The following is a 25387-nucleotide window of genomic DNA, read 5'->3' as shown; positions in this document are numbered from 1 at the left end:
GATTTCACCTAAATATAAAGGGCCAGATTATGGCTTTCCCCATATGACTGCACTTTAGAGTGGGGCCACAAGCAATCACAATTTCAATTTGTTTGTTTTTTGTTTTTGTTTCTCTTGAGTTTGCGACCAAATATCCCTTTGTCTTCCTTACTTTACATAGTTTCTTTGAGTTCTATGTTACTGCTATCGTTTGCTTCCATCTCCCTCTACTCCTTTGCCTGTTTCCTGGTTGTCTGTATTCTTTCTCTATTTGTCTCCTACTCCATTTCTGTACAGTCCCATCAACTGAGAAGTGTTTAATCTTTAATGTTAAGCCCTAGTATATTGGTGTTTATGGACTGCTAGCTACCTATTTGCTTGATTAGCTTGAGTCCCACACAAACTGCACACATTTGTGGTAAATAATCAGTAAAATTTCAGGTCTATGTATACATATGGACTTACAAACACCTATTTTCAAAATGTGGATAATCTCTTTCTGCTGTTTCCAAAGAGTTAATTAGAACATTACTCTCTGTTGTCTAGCCCAGAGCAGGAGGATGCATTTTATGGATTTGCTATTCTCTTGACTCTAAAAATTCAGTTTTTTTGTTGGCACATGAACAGAAATTTATATTGAAAGGTATGTTACAGTGAATGGAGAACTGAGACATCGCTTCATAGTGGGTCATAGTGAGAAAAATGAAGCATATTCATAAAATTAATGATATATTCAATCCAGTAATTCTTTTGCTATTGTTTTTCCTCTTTAGAACCTCGATCTATGACTGAGCCAGGTAAATATAATCTAATGTTTTATTTCTTTAGGATTATATAAATATGAGGATTTAATAAGATAAAATAAAAAGAATTCTAACCGTGAAAACAAATAAGGTTGGTGGTAATTTTTACTCCTGGCTGCAGATTTTTTTCTTGGTGCAAATTTCTGTATTTGAACACAAAACGCAAATTTCACATAGATTTTTCTTTTATCCATTGTACACAAATATTATTTACTGTACAGTGTTCCATAAAGGTGAAAGTATAGAAGCTCTGAAAAAGAGAAAACCCACCAAAGCAAAGTAACTTCTTTCATTTTAGAAGAAAACAATAAGGCCTCCACTCTGTTCTGATCTGACCCAACCTGGGACCCAAGTATTCTTTCTCACAGGCTAAATATGAATGGAATAGTCTGTATTACGGTCCCCTATTTTCTTGGGGTCAAATGTACATCAGATGATGTAGGAATAGACTATTTTTATCCAGTTTGCCAGTCAGGGAGCATTGACTCAGATGTTTAGCCATGTCAGCTATTCCCTCTTACCACCCCTGCTCACAACAAATGAAATCTGAGAGTGCCACATCAGACGTTCAACCCCTGACATCACAGAATCCTATCAGTGGCTGGTTTTGCCAGTGTCAGGGGCCAGGGCTGAGCATGGGCTACCCTTCACAGTGTAATTTAGAAATACAAAAATAGATGTACAAAAACCCAGAAGATTTGGAATTTGTGATTGCTTCCCCATAAGGAAGTCTCTGCTCTAATGATACTTTAATTATTAAAGAATAAAGGTGTACATTTGAAAACAGAAAATTCCCTGCACCTGAGAAAGTAGCCGTAAATTACTGAATCACTATTTTTAACTGTCATTTTTATAAATAAGAGATTTAACATTTTTTTTGCCCTCAGCCCCTTGCAGAGAGGTTTTTTGTTTTGTTTTAAAGTCTCCAACAAATCCCTGTGGATTCCTACATTTTCTCCTGCTCCACAATAGCTTTCACTTCAGCTCAGGAATGACTAGATGGAACTTCCACCAGAATCCGCCAGTGCCATCATTTATCAGCTAGTGGTATCACTGCTTAATGTGAAGCAGTTGTTAGCAGGTAATCAGCTGGGTGCAGTTGCCAATGACTCATCATACACTGCTCATTCAAAAAGAATCTGGAATTCCATATAAGCAGTGGTTGGCAAATTTTAGCATAAGCTAGGTACTATACTACTACAAACTAGCGTTATAATAAACTATTATTCTGTTACCCTCATTGGCAAGTAATTTCTGTACTGCTACTGGTTTCTCCCAATAAGTAAGAAGGGTTAACAAATCAAAATGTGCCGTGGTCACCCTCCCCTCCTCTCCAAGATACTGATAGAAGATAGATCACCCATTCTTCCTGGGAAAGTTCTTACAAAGCAACAGTAAAACCTTCACTGGTCCTTGAAGAAAACTGTGTCAGCCCAGACTTCTATAATCTTGAAATGCTATCCAACCTTGCTGCTTGACTAAATACAAACAATCCCACCATGATGAGTGTTTATCAGCTTGCAGCAGCTGCCAAGACATGTCAGACACTGGTCAGCCAGGAACAGCATAGTCACAGATTGATTTTCAAACCAAATTACCAAATTTGTATTCACACTTTGTTGCCCACAACAAGTCTCCATGGTACAGAAAGAGTGACTTTCTGATGTGGGACTGTGGGCACAGTTCACTCCATGTGCAAAATTGTGCCTGTAAATTTGAAAGTCAGGCCCTAAGTATAGTATTTTCACCTCAGGGGATGATCGTACCTAAACTGTTTCCAGCTAACTGCACCCATTTTTCCACCTATCTTGGGGTCTTAAAAGCCTTTTTGATTGCAGTTTGGAAAGATTTGGCCCATTGTATTTGCTTAAATTCAATTTTAAGCTCCTTAGTGAAGGGGAGCTTGTGTTCTGACCTTGTATATAGTCAAAAGGGGCACCTGGCAGTGTCCGGTCAGAAACACTGACCGGACAAAGAAAGTGTGGTTAGGCAATGCATTGCGGGGCGGGGGAGGGGGACATACAGGGTCGAGGGCCCCCCCAGTAGCTGGCCCGGGCGGGGAGTGGAATGGGTGGGACCAGAGCCTCTTCTGGCCACTAGGACGCTGCCCGCTGCCTAGGAGAGAGCCTGGCAGGGAAGGGGCAGCAGTGGCAGGCTGCCCCCCGTCCAGGCTCAGCTTTCAGGGACAGTGACTGAACGAGCCAGAGCCCTCCCTCCCCCCTGGCATGCTTGGCTCCTGTCTAGGGTTGCCAACTTTCTAGTGGCACAAAACTGAACACCCCTTCCTATGACCCTGCCCATGCCCTGTCCCTTCTTCAAGGCCCCGCCCCCGCTTGCCCCATACCCCCTCCCTCCGTCGCTGCGCTCCCCACCCTCACTTTCACTGGGCTGGGGCAGGGGGTTGGGGTGTGGGAGGGGGGTGAGGGTTCTGGCTGGGGGTGCGGGCTCTGAGATGGGGCTGGGGATGAGGGCTTTGCGGTGCAATAGAGGGCTCCGGGCTGGGGCAGGGGGTTGGGGTCAGGGGGGAGTATGGGTTGTGGGTGCAGGCTCCAGGTGAGGCCAGAAATGAGGTGTTCAGGGTGCTGGAGAAGGCTCCAGGATGGGGCAGGGCGTTGAGGTACAGGAGCTGCGAGGTGAGGACTCTGGCTGGGGGTGCAGGCTCTGGGGTGGGGCCGGGGATGAGGGGTTTGGGATACAGGAGGGGGCTCCGGTCTGGGGCCAAAGGATTCAGAGTGTGGGAGGAGGTGCGGGCTCCGGCTGGGGGTATGGGCTCTGGTGTGAGGCCGGGGATGAGGGGGTTAGGGTGAAGGAGTGGGCTCCGGGCTGGGGCAGGGGTGTGGAGGGTGAGGGCTCCGGCTAGGGGTGTGGGCTCTGGGGTGGGGCCGGGGATGCAGGGTGCAGGCTCTTGGAGGGAGTTTGGGTGTGGGAGGTGGCACCAGGCTGGGGCAGGGGGATGGGGTACGGGATCCCGGCGGCGCTTCCTGCCGGCTCCCAGGAAGCGTCCGCCAGATCCCTGCAGCCCCTAGTCACATGGGTGGCCAGGGAGGCTCCGCACACAGCCCTCACGCCCACAGGTGCCGCTCCCGCAGCTCCCATTGGTCGCGGTTCCCGGCCAATGGGAGCTGCGGAGCCGGCACTGGGGGTGGGAGCAGCGTGTGGAGCCTCCCTGGCAGCCCATGCACCTAGGGGCTGAAGGGACCTGGCAACTGCTTCTTGGAGCTGCGCAGAGCTAGGGCAGGCAGGGAGCCTGGGTGTGGGAGTGTGGGAGTGTCCCACTCCTGCTGGAGTGTCTGGGTTTTAAATATTACAAAATTGGCAACCGTAGTAAGGACATTTTAGAAAATGTTCCCAATGTTGCTAACACCTGTTCAGCTTCACTTGTGCAAGCAATGTTAGAGCCCTATTATAGATGGACACCAATTGCTGCAGACCTGCCAATGACAGCTGGTAGCCAACTTATGCTAGGGCTGCCAACATTGTTAACAGTGGTGAAGCTGAATCAGTCTTAGCAATAGTGGGAAATTTTTAGAAAACGTCCTAATGTAGGCAAGGCCTTTATGTGTTTGATTAGCATGAGTTCACTTACAGTGGGCTATAAAACACTAATATTTCTGCTGATGAATTTCAGAGGAGATCTGCACTTTGGTAATTGCTGAGGTGTTTTCAGAAGACTCTGGGAGTTTCACATGTACTGCAAGCAATAAATATGGCACTGTCTCTAGCATCGCTTGTCTAACTGTTAAAGGTAAGAGAGAATTTTTAGTAACTTTCTTGCAAGTACACATAACTGGATCAGGCTGTGATACTGTATAGAGCAGATTGCTGTGTCTTTTCAGAACTTCTCCAGTTAGAGTACTTCTGTCCATCCTTGTAGGACATGAAGGGACAAATCCTGCGCCAGTCTTTTCTCAAGCTAAACTCTCACTGACCTCAGGATTTGATCAATAATCCTTTTTGTAATCTCTCTTGATTCTTTCCAGTGTATCAGTTCTCTTACTATAGTATAAAGCCCAAAACGAACACGTTGGCCCAGATCCTCAATTGCCACTCACCTGCTTTGAGCTTCTGAGATACAAAGCAGCTGGTTGAGTAACGCATCAATAAATGGAAAAAAGACTCAGCACAGCATTAGTTTGCATTTCGCTCATGTTTGGAAGGTTTTCTTTGCAACCATAAAAGCTAGAGAATTTTTCTGACTGATTCTGAAGATGCTTGCGAACTCATTGGGGAACAGGGGTGTAGGTCACCTCTAGATCTTTCCAATTGTAGAAAGATTCTTTTTTTTTCTCTTTATAATATTCTCTGTTAAGTTTAAGAAATAGGTATGTGTATGAATATAGCCAAACAATTCATTCCAAAGCTAGGTAAGGCATTAACCTGAGCTTTCCCAACTGCAACAGTTATGATTTTACTGTAATCTAATTCACCAAATTTAAGTAACAGCATAAGTTTAATATTTGCCATTTCAGGGCCTGAGGACCATAGCAATACTGCTGCCCTTCATACAATGAGCTCAATCAACTTAATTGCTGCTGAACAACATCCTACCCCACTCATCCCTTCACTTCCAGTGGTGGATCAGCCCCCAAAACCTAAATTAGAAGGGGTCCTTGTGAACCACAATGAACCCAGGTCAAGTTCTAAGATAGGCCTCCGGGTGCACTTTAAACTGCCTGAAGATGATAAAGGAAGTGAAACATCATCAGAAGATGGAGTATCTGCAAACCAGGTTAGACCACACTACTTCCAGGAGAGGATTAATGGACAGACAATGAAAATACCAGAGCCAACTTCACCTACAAAAGAGCCCCCTCCAGTACTGGCCAAACCAAAACTGTAAGTAAAAGGGATTTTAAGTCTTAATATTAGTGTTAGAAATCACATACCATTAAACTACCTCTGATTTCATGTGTATTTCATGAGGAAATGAAAGTGCATTACAACATTTTTTAAAAATTCAAAAATATTTTCCCATTTCTTTTTGTGTTGTGAATTCTATGATATTCTGTGTGTGTTGTTGCAAGTAAGAGATTAATCATACTGCCTGGATCCAGGCAAAATGCAAGCAAACTTTGCAAATTTCTCACTTAGCTCTGCTTATGTAATCTTATCTGGAGTGGATACATAAAATTTTGTATTTCATATAGACTGGTAGGTGTAGTATTTCTTGAATATGAAACTGAAGATTCATGAGACCTTCCCTTATAACTTTATAACCCAGAAAATGAATCTCATCCTGAGACAAATAAAATATTTAGAGGTTTAAGATGGTGTGATACCAGACAAGTGCAGGATTAGAGCACTGTGGTCTGAGGGGAGATTTTAAGGACCAGTGTAATATTGTTCAAGGGCAACTTTTGGAATCCCAACCATGATTTACACTCAAACTGCGTCCTCTTTTATCTGAACGCCCTTTTGCAGTTAATTAAAGAAATAAACTTCTATCTTTTTGCTACTGGAACTTATAGAATTCCTTGCCTCAAATCCAATTTAGCAAGCAGTGTAGAGCCCTTTATAGAAAACAAACAAACAAGGAAACCTACATAGCATCTTTCATTTAAAGATCTAAAAGTACTTTACAAAATTAACTAATTAATACTTTGAGGCAAGTGTGTAGTATCCTATCACTTTTACAGATGAGAAAACAGAGATTAAGTGACTTGCCAACAGCTTGTTTGGCACATTTGGAAGGAAAAATCAAATGCACAACTACAAAATGTGGAATAATAAGCTAGATGGTAGTACTGCAGAAAAGGATTTGGGAGTTATAATGGATCACAAATTGAATATGAGTCAACAGTGTGATGCTGTTGTGAAAAAGGAAATTGTCATTCTGGGATGTATTAACAGGAGTGTTATATGGAGGCCAAGGGAGGTAGCTGTTCTACTCTACTTGGCACTGCTGAGGCCTCAACTGGAGTAATGTGTCCAGTTTTGGGTACCACAAGTTAAGAAAGATGTGAACAAACTGGAGAGAGTCCAAAAGAGAGCAACAATAATGATAAGAGATGTAGAAAACCTGACGTGATGAACGGTTGAAAGAATTGGGCATGTTTAGTCTAGAGAGAAAAAAGGGCTGAGGAGGGACACGGTAAGTCTTCACAACATTATTAATGTTGCCCAACACTTGAATGACTACGGAGTCCTGTGGAAAAAATAATATGTGATCATGTAATGAAAGGCTGTATCATAATGCAGATGCCCAAGGAGGCCAAATTAAATGTGCACAGGCAACCTTAATTCTGGCATTTCGTAACTTTTGAGTGCTTGACTTTGAAACCTTAATAATGTTCTTTTAACATAATTTTTGTGGGTACTAAATTATGTAAAGAACAACAGTTACATTTAAATAAATCTGAAGGTCCACTAAATTCATGGGGTTTGGATTTGGAGTTCCAGTTTGGGGCAGTTTATACTTTTAAACTTTCAGAAAGATAAATTTTCATGTGAAACACATAAATCCTGTAAAGAAAATGTAAGTGAATTCATAGACATATGAAAGCACCATAAGGTTTGAAGATTCTATATAGAATGGTGAAGACTAAAGTGCAATATAAAATGAACATTAAAAAAATAAGCAATAGCAGCTTTTCTGTCTTTCTTTGTTAGATATTAAAGGAAAATTGAGCAATTTATTATATGATGACTCTTCACATCTCATATTTGTCATTTATGTTGTTTTTCACTAAGGGGAAAGGCAGCCTATTATCCATATGCTATATTTCCACATGCATAATAACAAAATATATCACATAATGTGGGGAATAATTTGCTTTGACTGCAAAGTGAACAAAGACCTCCGCTATAAATAACATCTAGGAAATAAAAATTGCATGAAATGCAGCTACTCCCTGAATGATGTACTCCAGCCCTGCACTGAATGTCAACACTAGCCAAATTAAGGCTGATTACATTTACTCTTGAAGTGTAGTTTATTATAGAGTTTTGTTTACCATACTGTTGGCTTCCGCACTTAGTTTAAACTCTTAATAGATGTTAAAAAGGCAGGCTTGATATTGGATTGTGAAAGTTCATTTTAATTGTTCTCTCAGTTACACCAGTGCAAGCCCACAGACTTCAGTGGAGACGAACTACTAACTACTAACCATAACAGCAGAATCTGACTCCCTTAAAATAAAGGAAATTAAGTCTCCAGATCAGAGTTTTATTTTCCTGCAAATAGTTCTCTTCACCTGTTAAAGTTTAAAAAAACAAAACTGTTCCAATCGAATAGCATGTATTATGGCACTGGGAAGAAAGGGGAAAGGCTTTTAGCAGGGGAAAGGAGTGGTTTATTTGAACAATATTTCCTTTCCACCCGATATCGTTCTCTTTGCTTGATGCCACAGAACATAGCATGTAACTGGAGCTGGGAGAAGGAAAGAAGCTCTCCCTAGTTTTTGTTATTAGCATCACCTTTCCTTTTGAGCCTGTGGTCTGACCAGCTGCACATGAAAATTTATACTCTCAGAATTACAGTGGCAGCGCAGACAACCTGTTTAACAGTTTGGTGTGGCACATGACAGATTTCACCCATCCTTGTTTTGTACACAGAGATCCCACCCAGTTACAACAGCTCCACAACCAGGTCTTGCTTGAACAGCAGCATCTACAGCAGCCATCTCCCCCATCTCCAAGAGAACTGCCATTCAACACAGGTATATTGAACTCCGCTACTTCATTCAACCAGCAGTCTACATCAACTATATACAAGCAGGCCAAAGTCTCTCCTTCACAGACATTCAGCTATACCCGACCGAAACAGTTCCTTGTGTCCCAGAACACCACACCACCTATCAACTCCCCTTCCAGCTCCCCAGTGCCTACATTCAGCAGCGTACCTCAAGGAACCCAAAGAACAATGAACAAGGAAAATTTCGTAGGATCTCCTCCACCAATCCAGACAAGGTCTCCGGGAGGGTTTACAAGCCAAAGTGAGCAGCCTCTAGCAAGTCCCAAAGAATCAGTGTTGCCTCCACTATTGCTTTCTATATCTAGCCTGAACCAATTTCAGCCCCACAGCGTACTTCCTACTCCTGTCTCTCCAATCAGCCGGATTCAGAACCCAGTAGCCTTTCTCAGTTCTGTTCTTCCTTCACTTCCTTCTATACCACCAACCAATGCTATGGGTCTGCCTAGAAGCGCACCAGCTGCGTAAGTAGCACAAACTTACAAGCTGAAGTTGGTACAGGAAGTTACTTTGAAACCATGGTTAATTTCTGTTTTGTGCTCACATAGATGTTTTGTTGAAATAATGTCATTCATGAAATAGAAATATAAAGATATTGGTGGGTTCTTATCCATTAGCAGCATGCCCACTTCTTGGAAAGGAGGATTTGATTCATTCAACCCTTATGCCCAATTAAGGAAGCTTTGAGGCAGGCCCATCTGGAAGGATGGTAGCTACAACATGATACCTGGAGGACAGGGTGTACTCAGGATGACAAGATGGTAGGGTTAAAATGGATGGAGGCAGGAGATATTGAGGACTCTCAGGACTTCATCAGGTGACCCAATGGTAGGCATATAGAATAGGTATATCTAAAAATAATTTACAAAGGGGTGCTGTTTTGTTTGCAATTGTTAAATATTTAAAAGCTCTGATGAATTAATAGTTTCCAAATAAATGATAATTTAATTATTAGAATAAGCGGTAGAGAGAGGTTTCTGTGACAGACTAGTGTGCTCTATGTAACCAAACAAGTAAGATGTTATACCCAAAAGATTAATGTTTTAAGTGTCTCATTTTTTTGTTAGAGAAACAAGATGGGTGAGGTAATTTCTTTTATTGGACCAACTTCTATTGGTGAGAGAGACAAGCTTTTGAGCTTACACAGAGCTCCTCTTCAGGTCTGGGAAATGTACTCAGAGTGGAACAGATTGTTTAGCATAAGTAGATGACACATATTTCAAGGGACTGTTCAAGGTGAAGTGGCCAGTTAATACCCCTGCAGTCATGGGGGGAAAGGGAAAAAAAGGTGGGGGGGGGGTTTAGTGGGTTATATAGTGTTTTACATAAATCTAGTGCCTCTATTCAGTCCAGGATTTTTAGTGTCTAGTAAAGTTATGAATTTAAGCTGCCAGACTCGTTTTTTGAAGGTGTTGTGCAGGTGTCCTTTGAGGATGAAGACTGATAGGTCAAATATGGAGTGATCGCTTTGTGAAAAGTGTTCACCCACAGGTGATATGGTGATTTTTGTCTTTTATTATTTTCCTGTGTGAGTTCATTTGAGAACGTAGGGATTGTCCGGTTTCACCCACATAATTGTTATTGGGGCATTTAGTGCACTGGATGAGGTACACCCCAGGGTGTGATTGGCATATGTAGGACCCATGGATCTTGAAGGGTATGTGGTTGGGGGTATTGATCATTGTAGCAGTGAAGATACATCTAGAGTTTTTGCATCTGTTGTTCTGGCAGGGTCTGGTGCTACTTTGAGTTGGTGTGTCCTGGTCTGTAGGAAGCTTGTTTCTGATGATGAGCTGGGAGAGGCTGGGGGCAGGGGGTGTTTAAAGGCCAGAAGATGGTGTTCTGTCATTGTTTTCTTGACAGAGTTGAGATTAATAATAATAACTGCTGTCTCTCACACCAACACTGTGTTAGCATGTACTACACTAACACTTTTAAAGATCTTTTCATGAATAGACCTCCAAACTCTTTACAAAGGGGGAGTCAGCATTACTATCCTTATCTTACACATGGAGTAAATGAGAGACAGCAAGGCAGTGACTGTCAAGAATAAACCTAGAGTCTCCTGACTCACTGTCCTGTGTTCATAACTTTATGTCAAATACAGACAAATCTAGGAATTAAAAAAAATATACGTCTACTCCCAACACTCACCAGCCTTTCACAGTAAAGTTCGAAGAAGCCTCTCCTCGTGTACATTTAAGATTGCTCAGCACCAGCAGGTAATTGGTTTCTGCTGAGCTCAGCAACATTCCTACAACACATGCCTGGGCTCTTCTGCAGTCGCAGCATGGAGGGCAGATCTATGAAACAGAGCTGTCATGTTCTGAATTAGGATTTTAACCTTACCCCACCAAACAGTGAATGAGATCTCTGCAGCTTTTACAACCTCACAACAACAGTAGGCAAAAACCAACCAAACAAAAACCCACTTGGAGCTAGTGCATACGTATTGCAGAACAATTGTTCCTTTCACATTAATCACACTTAACGTTTATACAGCGCATTACAATCATTAACTAATTAATCTTCAGAATACTGAGGTATGGTAGGTAACTATTATTATCTGCATTTACTGTTCCTGGCTCACAGCCCAGAGCTAACTCCACACGTAAATAGCTCCTAAACTGTCAAGGGCCAAATGTACATCTTAATATGGGAGCAAGCATCAAAATGAGGGGCACAAAAATAATCATACAGAGGAGCTGAAAATTATTTGAGTTAAACGGATGAACATTTAGGTCTAGGTATACTTGGTCCTACCTCGGTGAAGTGGGTTGGACTAGATGACCTCTTGAGGTGCCTTCCAGCCCTACATTTCTATGATATACCAGAACTTTAGCTTCATTATTTTGCATTGGTGATGTTAAGAATTACTGCAGTAGGAGTGGTGAGATAACACCAAACTTGTGTGGGATGATCTAAGATAAATGTGCTTTTCATAGTGATGGACTGTTACCCCTTCTACCGATACTTCCCATTAGTCAGAACACAACTAATTAATTATATTAGTACATTGCAGATTTACTCCCCAGTTGCTTTTGGGGCAGGAAGGCCATAGTGTTCCAATGTCCTAGTCTCTTAGCGTAGAGACTGTTGTTTAATATTCAAACATTTATTAAAGTTTGATTTAGTTTAAAAAGAGACAGCATTTCACAAATGGAAAAGTAGGGATTTGGCCTAGAAGAACCAGGATGGGGAGGGCACAGAAAGGAATGAATAATCAGGGAAAATATGAGAAGAGAAGGGGAGGGTGAAGACACACCCACTACATGGTTGCCCTGGTAAGGTAAACACCATTAACTTTTTTGGTATGTTACATCTATGTCTCTGTGTACCTGCACCTAGATGTACACACATTTCTTGAACAGCTTGGTGTTATTCTGATTACATCATTCCAGAAAGCAAGGATCTGGAACCAAGATGTAGTATCTAATGCGTATTCTTTTCTAAATGTGCATTCTTAATTCCTACTGGCATTAACGAGAGTTAAATGCACACAGTAAGATAGTAAGTTTTTGTTCTCTGTTTAATAGATAAAGCAATCAGCTGATTTCTTTGCATATTTAGAGTTTAATGAATGACATTACAAAAGTGATTGACTACTATTTATCATTACTAGCATTTTAGTAACAGATCTGTTTTCTAGAGCATCCCATGGACTAATGAAGAAAAATCTAAAGCCCCTGCAATTAGCAACGGATGATTATATTCACAACAATAAAGTTGCAGTTGTAAGGGACCTGCAGAGAAAAATGCATTTCAAAGAGGATGTCCGTCGACATGGTAGTCAGCAGGTAAAAATATTGATTGTTATTAAAGTGCACTTCATTCACTCATCATAAGCAAGATAGATGTTGAGTCTTATGGGACACAGATGCGTGTAAGACTGTGAGGTCTCATAGTAAGTACTACTTTGCAATAACAAACGAGTTTTTAAAAGGATATAAAGAGGTATGGATTGTAGAATTTTGTACTGTGAGAGTTCTTATTTTTGCTTGATAATCTGTAATAGAGAATATTTAGATAGTAGTGCAAGAATATAAAACCTTATGTGGGCGTAGGCTCTTCACCTGGACTGGATTTCACTTCCTCACTTTTCACGACATTTAATTAATTACACACATCTTAATTCATCTACTGTACATATTTGATACAACTTAAGTAGAGGAACTAATTGTATGAAAGATTGCTTATTTACTTGGGTTGAAATAGTATGAATTAATACGCTATTTTAATTCTTTTTGTTATGAACATTTTTTCAGACAGCTGAGTAATATTAATTGAGAGGTTATTTCATTATCAGCTTATCATAAAAATGTTTGTGGTAGCCGTTATGTCCTTCAATAGGAACTTTAAAGCCAGTGTTAGGTGAGCTTGATTAAATAAGTTTTTAACAAAGCTCAAGAAAGTGAGTATCAGTTGAAATCAACTAGAATCAGTAAATACTTTAAAATGTGGGTGAATAAGAAATTAAGGTGGCAACAAAATGTTGGGGGAGGCTGGGGGAATTCCTTGATAATGCAGATTCAACAGCCATTTAACAATATTGGTATGAACTTGGACATGAAGGACTGAGAGTGTACGAATGGCTACAGAGTAGCCATTTTATCTGTGGGAAAGTATTCTGTTCTCACCACTTTTATGGGACCCCTTGTACTAAACCCGTTTACTGAGGCTTAGTCCAAAAAGGAGGGATTTTCCCAAGTTTCTCACAAACAAGAACTTTAAGCATCTCTGAAAGAGAATACACAGATATCTGAAAACTGTGGCCCTGTGGAGTCAGTTACCCACTGTTACAACTGCTGTTGTAATCTCTGGATTTTTAATTATGCTGTTAACCTTTCCTCTAATGGATTCCCCTCCTAGAACACTTCTAGTAAAACAATTGGCATGTGGTATGTTTTGCAGATGAATCACAAGTGTTACAGTTTGTACTTGCTAGGGTAGTAAGACAAATTATTTAGATAACTACTGTGAAATACCAGTCAGTCTTTCAAGTTAACTGCATGATAACCTCTGTAGAAACAAGGGGCACTACATAGTATTAAAGTTATCTACTGATACCACAAGTTATTTATATACTGTATTTATCATTAGGTATGAGGCCAAACCAAAATCCTGAATCCTGCAGCCCAAGAACTTTGAGGAAGTTCAGATTTGACCCATCTCTAATTACTATGATAACTTGCCAGACAACTTCCAATTTTGGGGAGGTTCAACAAAAGTTAATGTTAAAAAAAGGGGGGAAGTCTGGTTCCACCGCAAAATGAACAATCCATCTCCTCCACAAGGGACTCAGTGTTTGAGCTAAATCCACTGTTTTCACCTCTGCTTCCCAAATCCCCACCCTGAGCCACTAACATTTTTATACCTCCACAACTCGGGGAGGGAACTGCTTTGGTTGATACTAGCACCTGAAAGTTTGAGAGAAAACCTCTTGGTATTGGTCTTCAAACAGGACATGAAATGAAGGAGGGGGGAAAAAAGAACAGTGGACATATGGATGCATTATATCTAGGTGTTTCTGTACTTGGCCACATGGGTGAGGGGTTCTGTCCCAACAAATGAAATATTGAAAAAGATTTTTTTTTTTGGATCAGGTATTTCTGCATTAACTTGGCTTTTTGTTTGTTCGGGTTTTTTTTTTTTTCTTTTTCTTTTTTTTTTTTCTTTTGGAGTACCAGGAGAGTTCTTTTTTAGGAATTTGTATTCAGTTTTTATCAAACACTGATAAATCAGTACTGCATAGAAAAGATAAGTGTTTAATGAATGGATATGAGTATTGTCCTATATTGAGCTTAGCTAGTAGTTTCATTATATTTGATTTTCTCAATATTGTTTTTACTAGGGCTGTCAAGCGATTAAAAAAAAGTAATCGCGCGATTAAAAAATTGTGATTAATTGCGCTGTTAAATAATAACAGATTACCATTTATTTAAATATTTTTCAATTTTTCTACATTTTCAAATGTATTGATTTCAATTACAACACAGAATAAAAAGTGTACAGTGTTCACTTTATATTTATTTTTGATTACAAATATTTGCACTGCAAAAAACAAAATAAATAGTATTTTTCCATTCACATAATACAAGTACTGCAGTGCAATTTCTTTATCATGAAAGTTGAATTTACAAATGTAGAATTATGTACAAAAAAAACTGCATTCAAAAATAAAACAATGTAAAACTTTAGAGCCTACAAGTCCAATCAGTCCTACTTCAACCAATCGCTCAGACAAACAAGTTTGTTTACAGTTGCAGAAGATAATGCTTTTGCATGGCACTGTTCTAGCCAGCGTCGCAAGATATTTACATGCTAGATGTACTAAAGATTCATATGTCCCTTGATGCTTCAACCACCATTCCAGAGGACATGTGTCCATGCTGATGATGGGTTCTGCTCAATAATGATCCAAATCAGAGCGGACCGACGCATCTTCATTTTCATCATCTGAGTCAGATGCCACCAGCCGAAGGTTGATTTTCTTTTTTGGTGGTTCAGGTTCTGTAGTTTCCGCATCGGAGTGTTGCTCTTTTAAGACATCTGAAAGCATGCTCCACATCTCATCCCTCTCAGATTTTGGAAGGCACTTCAGATTCTTAAATCTTGGGTTGAGTGCTATAACTATCTTTAGAAATTTCACATTGGTATCTTCTTTGCATTTTGTCAAATCTGCAGTGAAAGTGTTCTTAAAACGAACAACATGTGCTGGGTCATCATCTGAGACTGCTATAACATGAAATATGTGGCAGAATGCGGGTAAAACAGAGCAGGAGACATACAATTCTCCCCCAAGGAGTTCAGTCACAAATTTAATTAACGCATTATTTTTTTAACGAGCGTCATCAGCATGGAAGCATGTCCTCTGGAACGATGGCCGAAGCATGAAGAGACATATGAATCTTTAGCGCATCTGGCATGTAAATATCTTGTGATGCCAGTTACAACAGTGCCATGTGAATGCCTGTTCTCACTTTCAGGTGATATTATAATTAAGAAGTGGGTAGCATTATCTCCTGTAAATGTAAACAAACTTGTTTCTCTTAGCGATTGGCTGAACAAAAAGTAGGACTGAGTGGATTTGTAGGCTCTAAAGTTTTACATTGTTATATTTTTGAATGCAGTTTTTTTGGTACATAATTCTCCATTTGTAAATTCAACTTTCATGATAAAGAGATTGCACTACAGTACTTGTATGAGGTGAATTGAAAAATACTATTTCTTTCATCATTTTTACAGTACAAATATTTGTAATAAAAAATAATATAAAGTGAGCACTGTACACTTTGTATTTTGTGTTGTAATTGAAATGGATATATTTGAAAATGTAGAAAACCACCCAAAAATATTTAATAAATTTCAATTGCTATTCTATTGTTTAACAGTGCGGTTAATCATGATTAATTTTTTTAATCGTGATTAATTTTTTTGAGTTAATCACGTGAGTTAACTGCAATTAATCGACAGCCATCGTTTTTACACATATTATCTCCATCTCCTCCTAAATGTTGTTGTATAGTATTTTTCTTATGCAGAGTGTTGTATTGTATCTCAAATATCAGAGGGGTAGCCGTGTTAGTCTGTATCCACAAAAAACAACGAGGAGTCCGGTGGCACCTTAAAGACTAACAAATTTATTTGGGCATAAGCTTTTGTGGGTTTTTTTACCCATGAAAGCTTATGCCCAAATAAAGAAAGCTTATGCCCAAATAAATTTGTTAGTCTTTAAGGTGCCACTGGACTACTAGTTGGTATTGTATCTCAGAGTTGTCTGAATTTCAGTGGCAGGGAAAGTGATTGCTGTATAATACAATTTGTGAAGCATCTTGGGAACATCCGGAATGAAAGATGTACTATGCTGAATATAAAGTGCTGCTATCATTTTATTATATTACTATATATATGTCTTGAGTCCCTATTTATTATCCAACAATGACTTTCACATGAAATCTGTTCAGCTTACAAGTCAAGAGTTTGCTAACTGTGCACTCAGCATGATATTTTATAATCCAGATGTGTTCCTTCAGCTTCATCCAGTACATCATTCATCACCAACAATAAAGGATATAAGATGCAGAACATAGCCAGTAATTTTGCTGATGATGCATGAGGTGGAATAGATTATAATATAGTCTTTTACAGCTATGTTAGCTATGCAGTACTGGCTAGGGTTACCATATTTCCACAAGCAAAAAAGAGGACACTGGGGGGGGGAGGAGCCCCGCTCTAGCCCCGCCCCTGCCCCACCCCCATCCACTCCCTCCCACTTCCCACCCCCTGATTGCCCCCCTCAGAATCCCCAACCCCCCCCACTCCTTGTCCCCTGACTGCCCCCTCCTGGGACCCCTGCCACTAACTGCCCCCTAGGACCCCACCGCTTATCTGAGCCGCCCTGCTTCTTGTCCCCTGACTGCCCCCTCCTGAGAACGCCCTACGACCCTACCTGTCCCCTGACTGCCCCCACCCTTATCCACACCCCCACCCCATATTCACACCCCTGCCCCCAGACAGACCCCCGGGGACTCCCATGCCCTATCCAACTGCTCCCCGCCCCCGACAGGACCCCCAGAACTCCTGACCCATCCAACCCCCTCTGCTACCTGCCTGCCTCGACCCCTCTCCACACCCCTGCCCCCTGACAGCCCCCCCAGAACCCCAGACCCATCTAACCCCCCCTGCTCCCTGTCCCTGACTGTCCCAACCCCTCTCCACACCCCTGCCCCCCTGACAGCCCCCCCAGACCCATCTAACCCCCCGCTCCCTGTCCCTGACTGTCCCAACCCCTCTCCACACCCTTGCCCCCCTGACAGCCCCCCCAAACTCCCGACCCATCCAGCCCCCCCTCCCTGTCCCCTGACCAGGGCCGGCTTTAAAGAGCCCAGGAATCAGGCTGCGCTCCGGCCGGGGTTGCGGGGCTTGGGGCCGGGCCAGAGGTGCTCGGCCGGTGCTGCTGGGGCCCGAGCCGGGCCGGGGGTGCTGGGGCCCGAGCCGGGCCGGGGGTGCTGGGGCCCGAGCCGGGCCGGGTCCGGGCCGGGGGTGCTGGGGCCCGAGCCGGGCCGGGTCCGGGCCGGGGGTGCTGGGGCCCGAGCCGGGCCGGGTCCGGGCTGGGGGTGCTGGGGCCCGAGCCGGGCCGGCGCTGCTGGGGCCCGAGCCGGGCCGGGTCCGGGCCGGGGGTGCTGGGGCCCGAGCCGGGCCGGGTCCGGGCTGGGGGTGCTGGGGCCCGAGCCGGGCCGGCGCTGCTGGGGCCCGAGCCGGGCCGGGTCCGGGCCGGGGGTGCTGGGGCCCGAGCTGGGCCGGCGCTGCTGGGGCCCGAGCCGGGCCGGGTCCGGGCTGGGGGTGCTGGGGCCCGAGCTGGGCCGGCGCTGCTGGGGCCCGAGCCGGGCCGGGTCCGGGCTGGGGGTGCTGGGGCCCGAGCTGGGCCGGAGCCGCTGGGGCAGCCGGGCGCTGCTCGGCCCGGGCCGGAGGGAGCCGCTTGGCCAGGGCCGCGCCTCCCCGGAGCTCTCCTCCTCGCGCCGCGCCCCCCCCCGCCCCAGCTTACCTGCTGCTGCCTCACGCTTGCCCCTGCTTCTTCAGACTTCCCGCGAAGATCTGATTCGCGGGAAGCAGGGGAGGGGGAGGAGCAGGGGGGCGGAGCGTTCAGGGGAGGGGAGGAGGGGGAAGACAGCTGCGGGCCAGACAGCATGGTAAGGCTGCAGGGGATGGGGGGAGCCGGGAAGGGGCTTTGGGTGCCCAGCGGCGCTTGGCCACCGCTTTTCTATCTATAAATAGCCGACCGGGGGGAAATCCCGGACATTTTTAGATTTTTTAAAATCCCCCCCGGACGGCTATTTATAGACCGAAAAGCCGGACATGTCCGGGGAAATCCGGACATATGGTAGCCCTAGTATTGGCAGGAGTAAAAACATGTTTTTGCTAATAGATATAGCAGATGTAAATTTTACTGTGTGTGCAGTAATAAGATGCCATTTTTACTAAATACTTTAATCATCATAACCATCCTTTAAACTGAATTATGCTTACAAGCTTCATTTCAATGGTACTATGAATGGGAAAAGTTCTACTATTTGGACAACACTTGTGAGTTAACAGCAGTATTATTTCCTTGGAAAGCTACCATACAAGTTATATAATTGATAGGAAAACAAAGATAATGAAATCTCCAAACCCTGTGTTATAGTAAAATTAAGGGAACTAAATCTACAATAATCAAGGAAAGTTAGAGTTAAAGAATGAGAACAAGGAGTTGGATTAGTTGTGCGAGTAGAACCCTTGCAGCCCTAAGAATTATGAATTGTACCCACACATTTATGTTGTTTACCATGAAGAAAACTATGCAGCAATGCTCTCTGGCTGTATCTCATATGAGACATTGAGAGCAGCATGTGATTGTTTTATTGTCAGTACAAAGAGTAAAGCTACAGATGATTAAGTAATGGCCATTTTGTTCACAGCCCTCAAACACATATGTATGCTTCCCTTTCCCTGGTGAATATGATAATGTCCAGGATACAGGAGGCCTAGAGTTTATCTATGGGCTCTTCTAGGCACCCTAAGCAATAACAGAACTACACCTCATAAAAACCAAACACAGCAACAGCAGATCAGAGTTCATTTCCTTTTTATTTATTCTGCACCAACACCAACAAAACAACCAATCATTGATAACCACAATTATCTCATCTCAGATCCCACAAAACACAGTCAAACCTCACAAAGACCCCCAAAACTCCCTCAAAAAACCCTGTACCCTAAAGGACTATAATCACACATACTTCAGCCATCCCGAAAAGCAACATACAAATTTAGGCTATTTTGGACGAAGGGAGGGAACTAAATTCCAAAGTAAATTCTCATGGAGAATGCCCAGTTGTATAATACAAGACAAAACAGGGTTAGTAATTGGCAATATGCCAAAGGATACAATTCAAGATCTTGGTATTAATATGTAAAACTCTTAGCAATCTGGGCTCTCTGGGAACGTCTATACAGCAAAAACAACCCTGTAGCAGTGAGTCTCAGAGCCCAGGTCAACTGACTCAGAATTGAGGGGCTCACGCTGTCTAAAAACAACAATGTAGCCTTTTGGGCTTGGGCTGGAGCCCAGGTCTGAGACCTGGCAAGAGGGGAAGGGTCTCAGAGCCCAGTTTCCAGCCAGAGTGTCTACACTGCTATTTTTAGCCCACCAGCACAAGCCCATGAGCCCAGGGAAGGGTTGCTGTGTATTTGTACCCTAATTACTTGAGCAGTCACCAATTGCTTTATGTCCCTGGCTAACAGTTATGGTCTTTTTTAAGGCCCTAGGTCTAATCAAGATCAAAGAGAAAGGTCTCTCTCGGACAACGGTCCTCATTGATAGAATTCACCACCTAGAAAACAGTCATTGAGCTTTTCACCCTCTGCGTGTTGGGACACTGCAAACCCATTAATTCAGTTGGTCTGCCTTTGACAGTTTGGGTGCACCTTGTCCTCCCCTCCACCCACACACCCCCACACACACATTTGCTCTTTCTTCTGTTTTCCTCTTGCATCTGACTACTTGAGAACTGATCATTTGGGGGTGATTTATATTTTTGATGCCTGTGTATTATATGCGAGTGGCTGTGATTTTAGATTTTTACTATTTTATATTTCATTTTTGACTGTACAGCAAGATGTCACTGTGACGGGTTCCCCCTGGGGTGCCACTTGGAACTGGGGTACCACTGAGCCCGCCTGACCCACCAGCCCAGGCTCCTTTTCACACTGTGGTGCTGTGATAAGTTGCTAAATTCTCCAAGCTTGCTCTTTCACCAGCATACACACAGATAGGGACCTACCCAGCTGCAGCTTTACACACAGATGCTGAGATCAGCTCTGCATGGGAAGGCTCAGCTAAGGCACCTCCCAGTTGATAAGGCTCCCCCCCACACACACACTCTGGAGTGTAAACCCAAAATTGTACCATCTTGCGCTGCACAGGGAACTACACAGCGTAAACTCATAAAATTCGCCCCTCCCTCAATGTGGAGAGAGATATGCAACAGCTTTCTGCCCTAAATTATAATTTCCACATACTGGTTTTAAACAAAACAAAAACAAGTTTATTAACAACAAAAAATAGATTTTAAGCTATTATAAATGATAGCAAACAGATCAAAGCAGATTACCTTAGTAAATAAACAAAACCACAAACTGAGCTTAACACACTAGATAGGTAAGATATGAATTAGCAAATTCTCACCCTGAGTGATAAACAGGCTGGCAGATTCTTAAGGCACAAGCTGCCTTGGCTTTCCTGGGTTTTCATACACAGGCTAAAAATCCCTCTAGCCTGGGACCATCACTTCCCACAGTTCAGTCCTTGCCCCTCAGGTATTTCCAGGTGTGTTGTTGTAGGGAGAGTGAGGTACCATCATGATGTCACTGAACCCCTTTTATATCTTCTTCTCACTTGCTGAAAGGCTCTTTTGCTGTGACCTGGGTCAAACAGTTCCCATTGTGTAGTACTATCTCTGAGAGGTTTCTATTATACACAGTTCCTGGGGTAATCCTTGTGCTTGGGTGCATTTCCTCAATAAGCCATTAATATTGTTTGGCCTTTTTACTGTTGTACCTGAAAGGCTGCTTGTGGGTGTTTTCAACCTCACATGTTTCAGTAACACATACATAGCCAAACTTCATCACTTCACATATGACGATAGCACATACAATTCAATGAGATATTACTGTCTAGCAGATCAAGACTTTTAGAATGATACCTCACAAGGCATACTTTGTACAAAACATATCCTAATTACATGACAGTGGTGAATATTGGGGTGCCAGGGTGTCACAGTCACCACCAGCTGCAGGAACAAAGAACCCTGCATTTTAGTTCTTAAATTGCAGCTCAAGCCTTTGTTCTCTTCCCTTTGGCCAGTTTATTGTCCAGGACTCCAGTCTAGATTTATTACTCAAACTTGTGATCGTTAATTAGTTTACTGTGTGATGCTTTATGAAATGCTTTACTGATGAACAGGTTAGTCACAATCAGAACCACCTTTCTTTAATCTTTTTATGTAAATCACCCTTTAAAAATTTCTATAGCCTTTGTTTGACAAGATCATTTATTCAGAAAACTTGTCAGCAATCACTTTGTTTGTGTTCTTTCATGCTAATCCTAAAAACAAAAACAAATCAAACACACACACACACACACACACACACACACACAATGAGGAAATAGACAAATAGACTAAAGTCTATTAAATTTTACAGTATTTACTTATTTCAGCAAGAGATTCATGTTCCCCATTTTAAGTTTCTTATGATACCTTCACTCAATAAAAGTTAAAGTTAAGATTCCTACAGCAATATTAATATGGCCTTGTTTTACTTTATATATTATTGTAGTTTTAACAAAACCTTTGAATTATAGACATAAGAGAAAACAGGAAGAGGAAATATGACACGTACAACATTCCTGAGTTAATTGTACTGTAGGAACCTTATCTTCGGCATTTCCTGACTTTTAAAATTTAAACTGTGCAAACCTAGGCCATGATCCTGCATAGTCATCTGGGTGCACAGACTGCTGTGTCTGCATGAAGCCCCACTGACATATCTGGGATTCCACATGAACACAACAATTTGCCAGCATGGATCACAGTGCAGGATCAGAATGTTGCAATAACAGTCATTTTTGCATGCCTTTTTTTTTAGTAAAGAAACACACAAGAAAGAAAAAATGCCTATGGTTGACTTTTAAATGGGTCCATCAGATGGACTCCCTTCTCCCATATTCTCTGCTATAAAATAGCACAATATAAAGGAGAAAATGCCCCTATTTTGTAATTACATACTGCATCTTCTTTTTGATAGCAGCCAGTATCAAATAAAAATCAGTAGAAAAACTGCTGAAATACCCCAAGTATCTAGAACAAGTATCAGACTCTCCAATTATGTGGTAATATTTCATTACCTCTGAACTTCATTTATTATATTTTGATTCCAAAATCAGCTCCAGATTCATTAACATTATACCTTTAAGTGTTATGGTACTATCTTCCTAATCCCTAATCTTACTTCCCTCTGGTATGGTACTATCTTCCTAATCCCTAATCTTACTTCCCTCTGCTAGAGAACAACATATGATGAAAAACTGACCCACAGACTTCAGGGACCAAGCAATGATTCCCCAGTCTTCAACTATACAACTCAAGATGTATCCAAGGTACAACATTATTATCCAACTTTTGTTACACCATATGTAATTCTTGTCACTAGATTTTTCATTTCCAAATTCTGCGTTTGACACAATCGGTAAAAAAAAAATGATATGAAAATAATTGCTTCATTGTTCTAGAAAGTTATTATATTTGCATTTCTTTGTAGGTTTGAAAAATTGCATGATCAGCATTTGTGCTGCTAAACACACTAATATAGTTTAAAACTATACATTTGAGCCAGTCCAGTAGCAGGTCTTTGCACTGCTAAACAAAGATCCTGTGTAAAAATCTCTGGGCTCAAACTGTGGTCCTTAGGGTAGCAGGGGCTGGGAGTGCTGTGAAGACATCACACTTGGCACCGGCAGAATGGAATGCCTTTTGTTGCTTGATGTTGACTACGCTGGAGATTCAAAGAGCAGTAACCATTCCAACAATTCTGCTGTGTTGGGTTGGGTTCTCCTTTGCACTGTAATAACTCAAATGACTATACAAGCGAAGATTCAGGTGCCATGCGTTCTTCTTTGTTCCTTATTACAATGTGCATAAAAACCAAGAGTTTGTTTATTGGCTTCTGTAGTCCAAATCCCCATCCTCTAAATTTTCAGGGTCTCGGATTGTTGTGGTCACGCAACTTGCTTACTCCATGAAGACATAACACTCCCCATCCTCATTCAAGTTCCATCTAATTCAACTGTAGCTAAAAGTTGCCTTCCTGAATTCTCCAATTTATCCATGGATTTACTGTACCTTACTTCTGACCTCATATCCTCTACCTAATCACCCGCTCAATCACCCTATTCTTCCCCAGAGCCCTGTAGCTACACAACTGTACATGACACTTTACAAAACAGTGTAGCTAGAGCACTGCTGAGGGATAAAAGCTGTTGTAAGAGATTTTCTGATGTCCTAAATGCACAAAGAACAACATTTTTGTTTAGTGACTCGCAGACAACTTCACAATTGTTAATCTGCAACCACAGTTTAAAGGTGAGATAATGGATGCAGGAAACGATCCCTGATATTAAGGTGAAACTAGAATTAAACCTTCTGCATAGTTTGATTGGACAGATCTGGAACTTGGGGAAGCCAGGCCTGGAAAGTAAGTGATCAACATAGATCAGAATTCCCCCTAATACAACGTATTATGTTCAGATCAAGACCAAGGAAGGAATGGAAAAGTGGTTAGCATACTAGTCTGGGACATGGGAGACCAAGATTCAATTACTTGCTCCACCACAGACTTCCCATATGATATTGGGCAAGTCACTTAGTATCTGTAAAATGGGAAGAATAGTACTTTCCTACCTCTCTGAGGTGTTGTGAGGGTAAATGCGGTAAAAAAGAGATTGTCAGTTGCTCAGATACGATGGTAAATGTGGACTATATAACTGTTTAAGATACAGTAGAACCAGGGCCGGTGCAAGGAAGTTTCGTGCCCTAGGCGAAACGTCCACCTTGTGCCCCCCCTCTGCAGCTAACCCCGCCCCCCCTCTGCAGCTAACCCCACCCGGGGAGACCCCCCCCTCCGTGGCAGCTAACCCCGCCTGGAGAGACACCCTCCCCCCACCTCCCCCGCACGGAAGCTAACCCTGCCTGGGGAGCCCACCTCCACGGCAGCTAACCCCGCCTGGGGAGACTCCCCGCCCCCCCCCCCCCCGCGGCAGCTAACCCCGCCTGGGGAGACTCCCCCCCACGGCAGCTAACCCCGCCTGGGGAGACCGCCCCAGCTCACCTCGGCTCCACCTCCTCCGCTGAGCACGCTGGCACCGCTCTAATTCTCCTCCCCTTGCAGGCTTGCGGCGCCAATTGGAGGAGACTTAGAGCGGGGGCTGTGTGCTCAGCGGAGGAGGCAGAGTGGAGGTGATCTGGGGCGGGGAACGGTTCCCCTGTGTGCCCCCCCCATTACTGCGGGCGACCCTCCCCGCGCCCGCCCCCCCGCCCCAGCTCACCTCCACTCCACCTCCTCGCCTAAGCGGGCTTCTAGGCGCCCTAGGCGGCCGCCTAGTTTGCCTAAATGGTTGCACCGTCCCTGAGTAGAACCTCAGAGTTACGAACTGACCAGTCAACCACATACCTCATTTTGAACCGGAAGTACACAATCAGGCAACATCAGAGACAACCAAAACCAGCAAATACAGTACAATAGTGCAGTGGTTTTCAAACTGCGGGTCGCGACCCAATACTGGGTCGCGGAATGTAAGGCACTGGGTCGCGACAGCTCTGGTCAGCACCATCGATCCGGCCATTAAAAGTCCCGTCAGCAGTGCTGCCTGGCTAAGGCAGGCTAGTCCCTACCTGTTCTGACACCACGCTGCGCCCCGGAAGCAGCCAGCAGCAAATCCGACTCCTAGACTGGAGGGCCATGGGGCTCCGCATGCTACCCCAAGCACCGGCTCTGCACTCCCATTGGCCAGTTCCTGGCCAATGGGAGCTGGGGGGCAGTGCCTGCAGGAGAGAGCTGCGCAGAGCCGCTTGCGCACCTCCGCCTAGGAGCTGGACCTCTGCACCCCCGCTGTGCCGCTGACTGGGAGCCGCCCAAGGTAAGCCAAACACTCTGAAGTATATGCCTTCCTACTTTAAAGTTATGCTGTAACAAACCTCAATGTCAGGACACAATTGCATCATTTGTGGAGAAAGTAAAGTGTGTGATAGGTATATAATCATGATCCCTTGAAACAGGTGTTTACTTATGCTAAACAATTTGTTCCACCTTGTATTTAGCT

At 43.2% G+C, this 25387-nt stretch overlaps 1 protein-coding gene across 1 annotated transcript in view; it reads left to right on the top strand.

Moving 5' to 3' along the window:
- The window catches only part of MYPN (myopalladin), an 89679-nt gene that overhangs the window by 42120 nt on the left and 22172 nt on the right, over positions 1–25387 (top strand). Inside the window, exons 7-11 of the mRNA XM_065408198.1 lie at positions 753–776; positions 4411–4527; positions 5252–5618; positions 8337–8936; positions 12122–12269. Coding sequence (XP_065264270.1) covers positions 753–776; positions 4411–4527; positions 5252–5618; positions 8337–8936; positions 12122–12269 — 1256 coding nt within the window. The remainder of the gene's footprint in view (positions 1–752; positions 777–4410; positions 4528–5251; positions 5619–8336; positions 8937–12121; positions 12270–25387) is intronic.

This window comes from Emys orbicularis, chromosome 7, assembly GCF_028017835.1.
Source record: "Emys orbicularis isolate rEmyOrb1 chromosome 7, rEmyOrb1.hap1, whole genome shotgun sequence".
NCBI lineage: Eukaryota > Metazoa > Chordata > Testudines > Emydidae > Emys > Emys orbicularis.
Note: the sequence above shows the minus strand (reverse complement) of the source record. Positions and strands in the feature narration are given on the sequence as shown.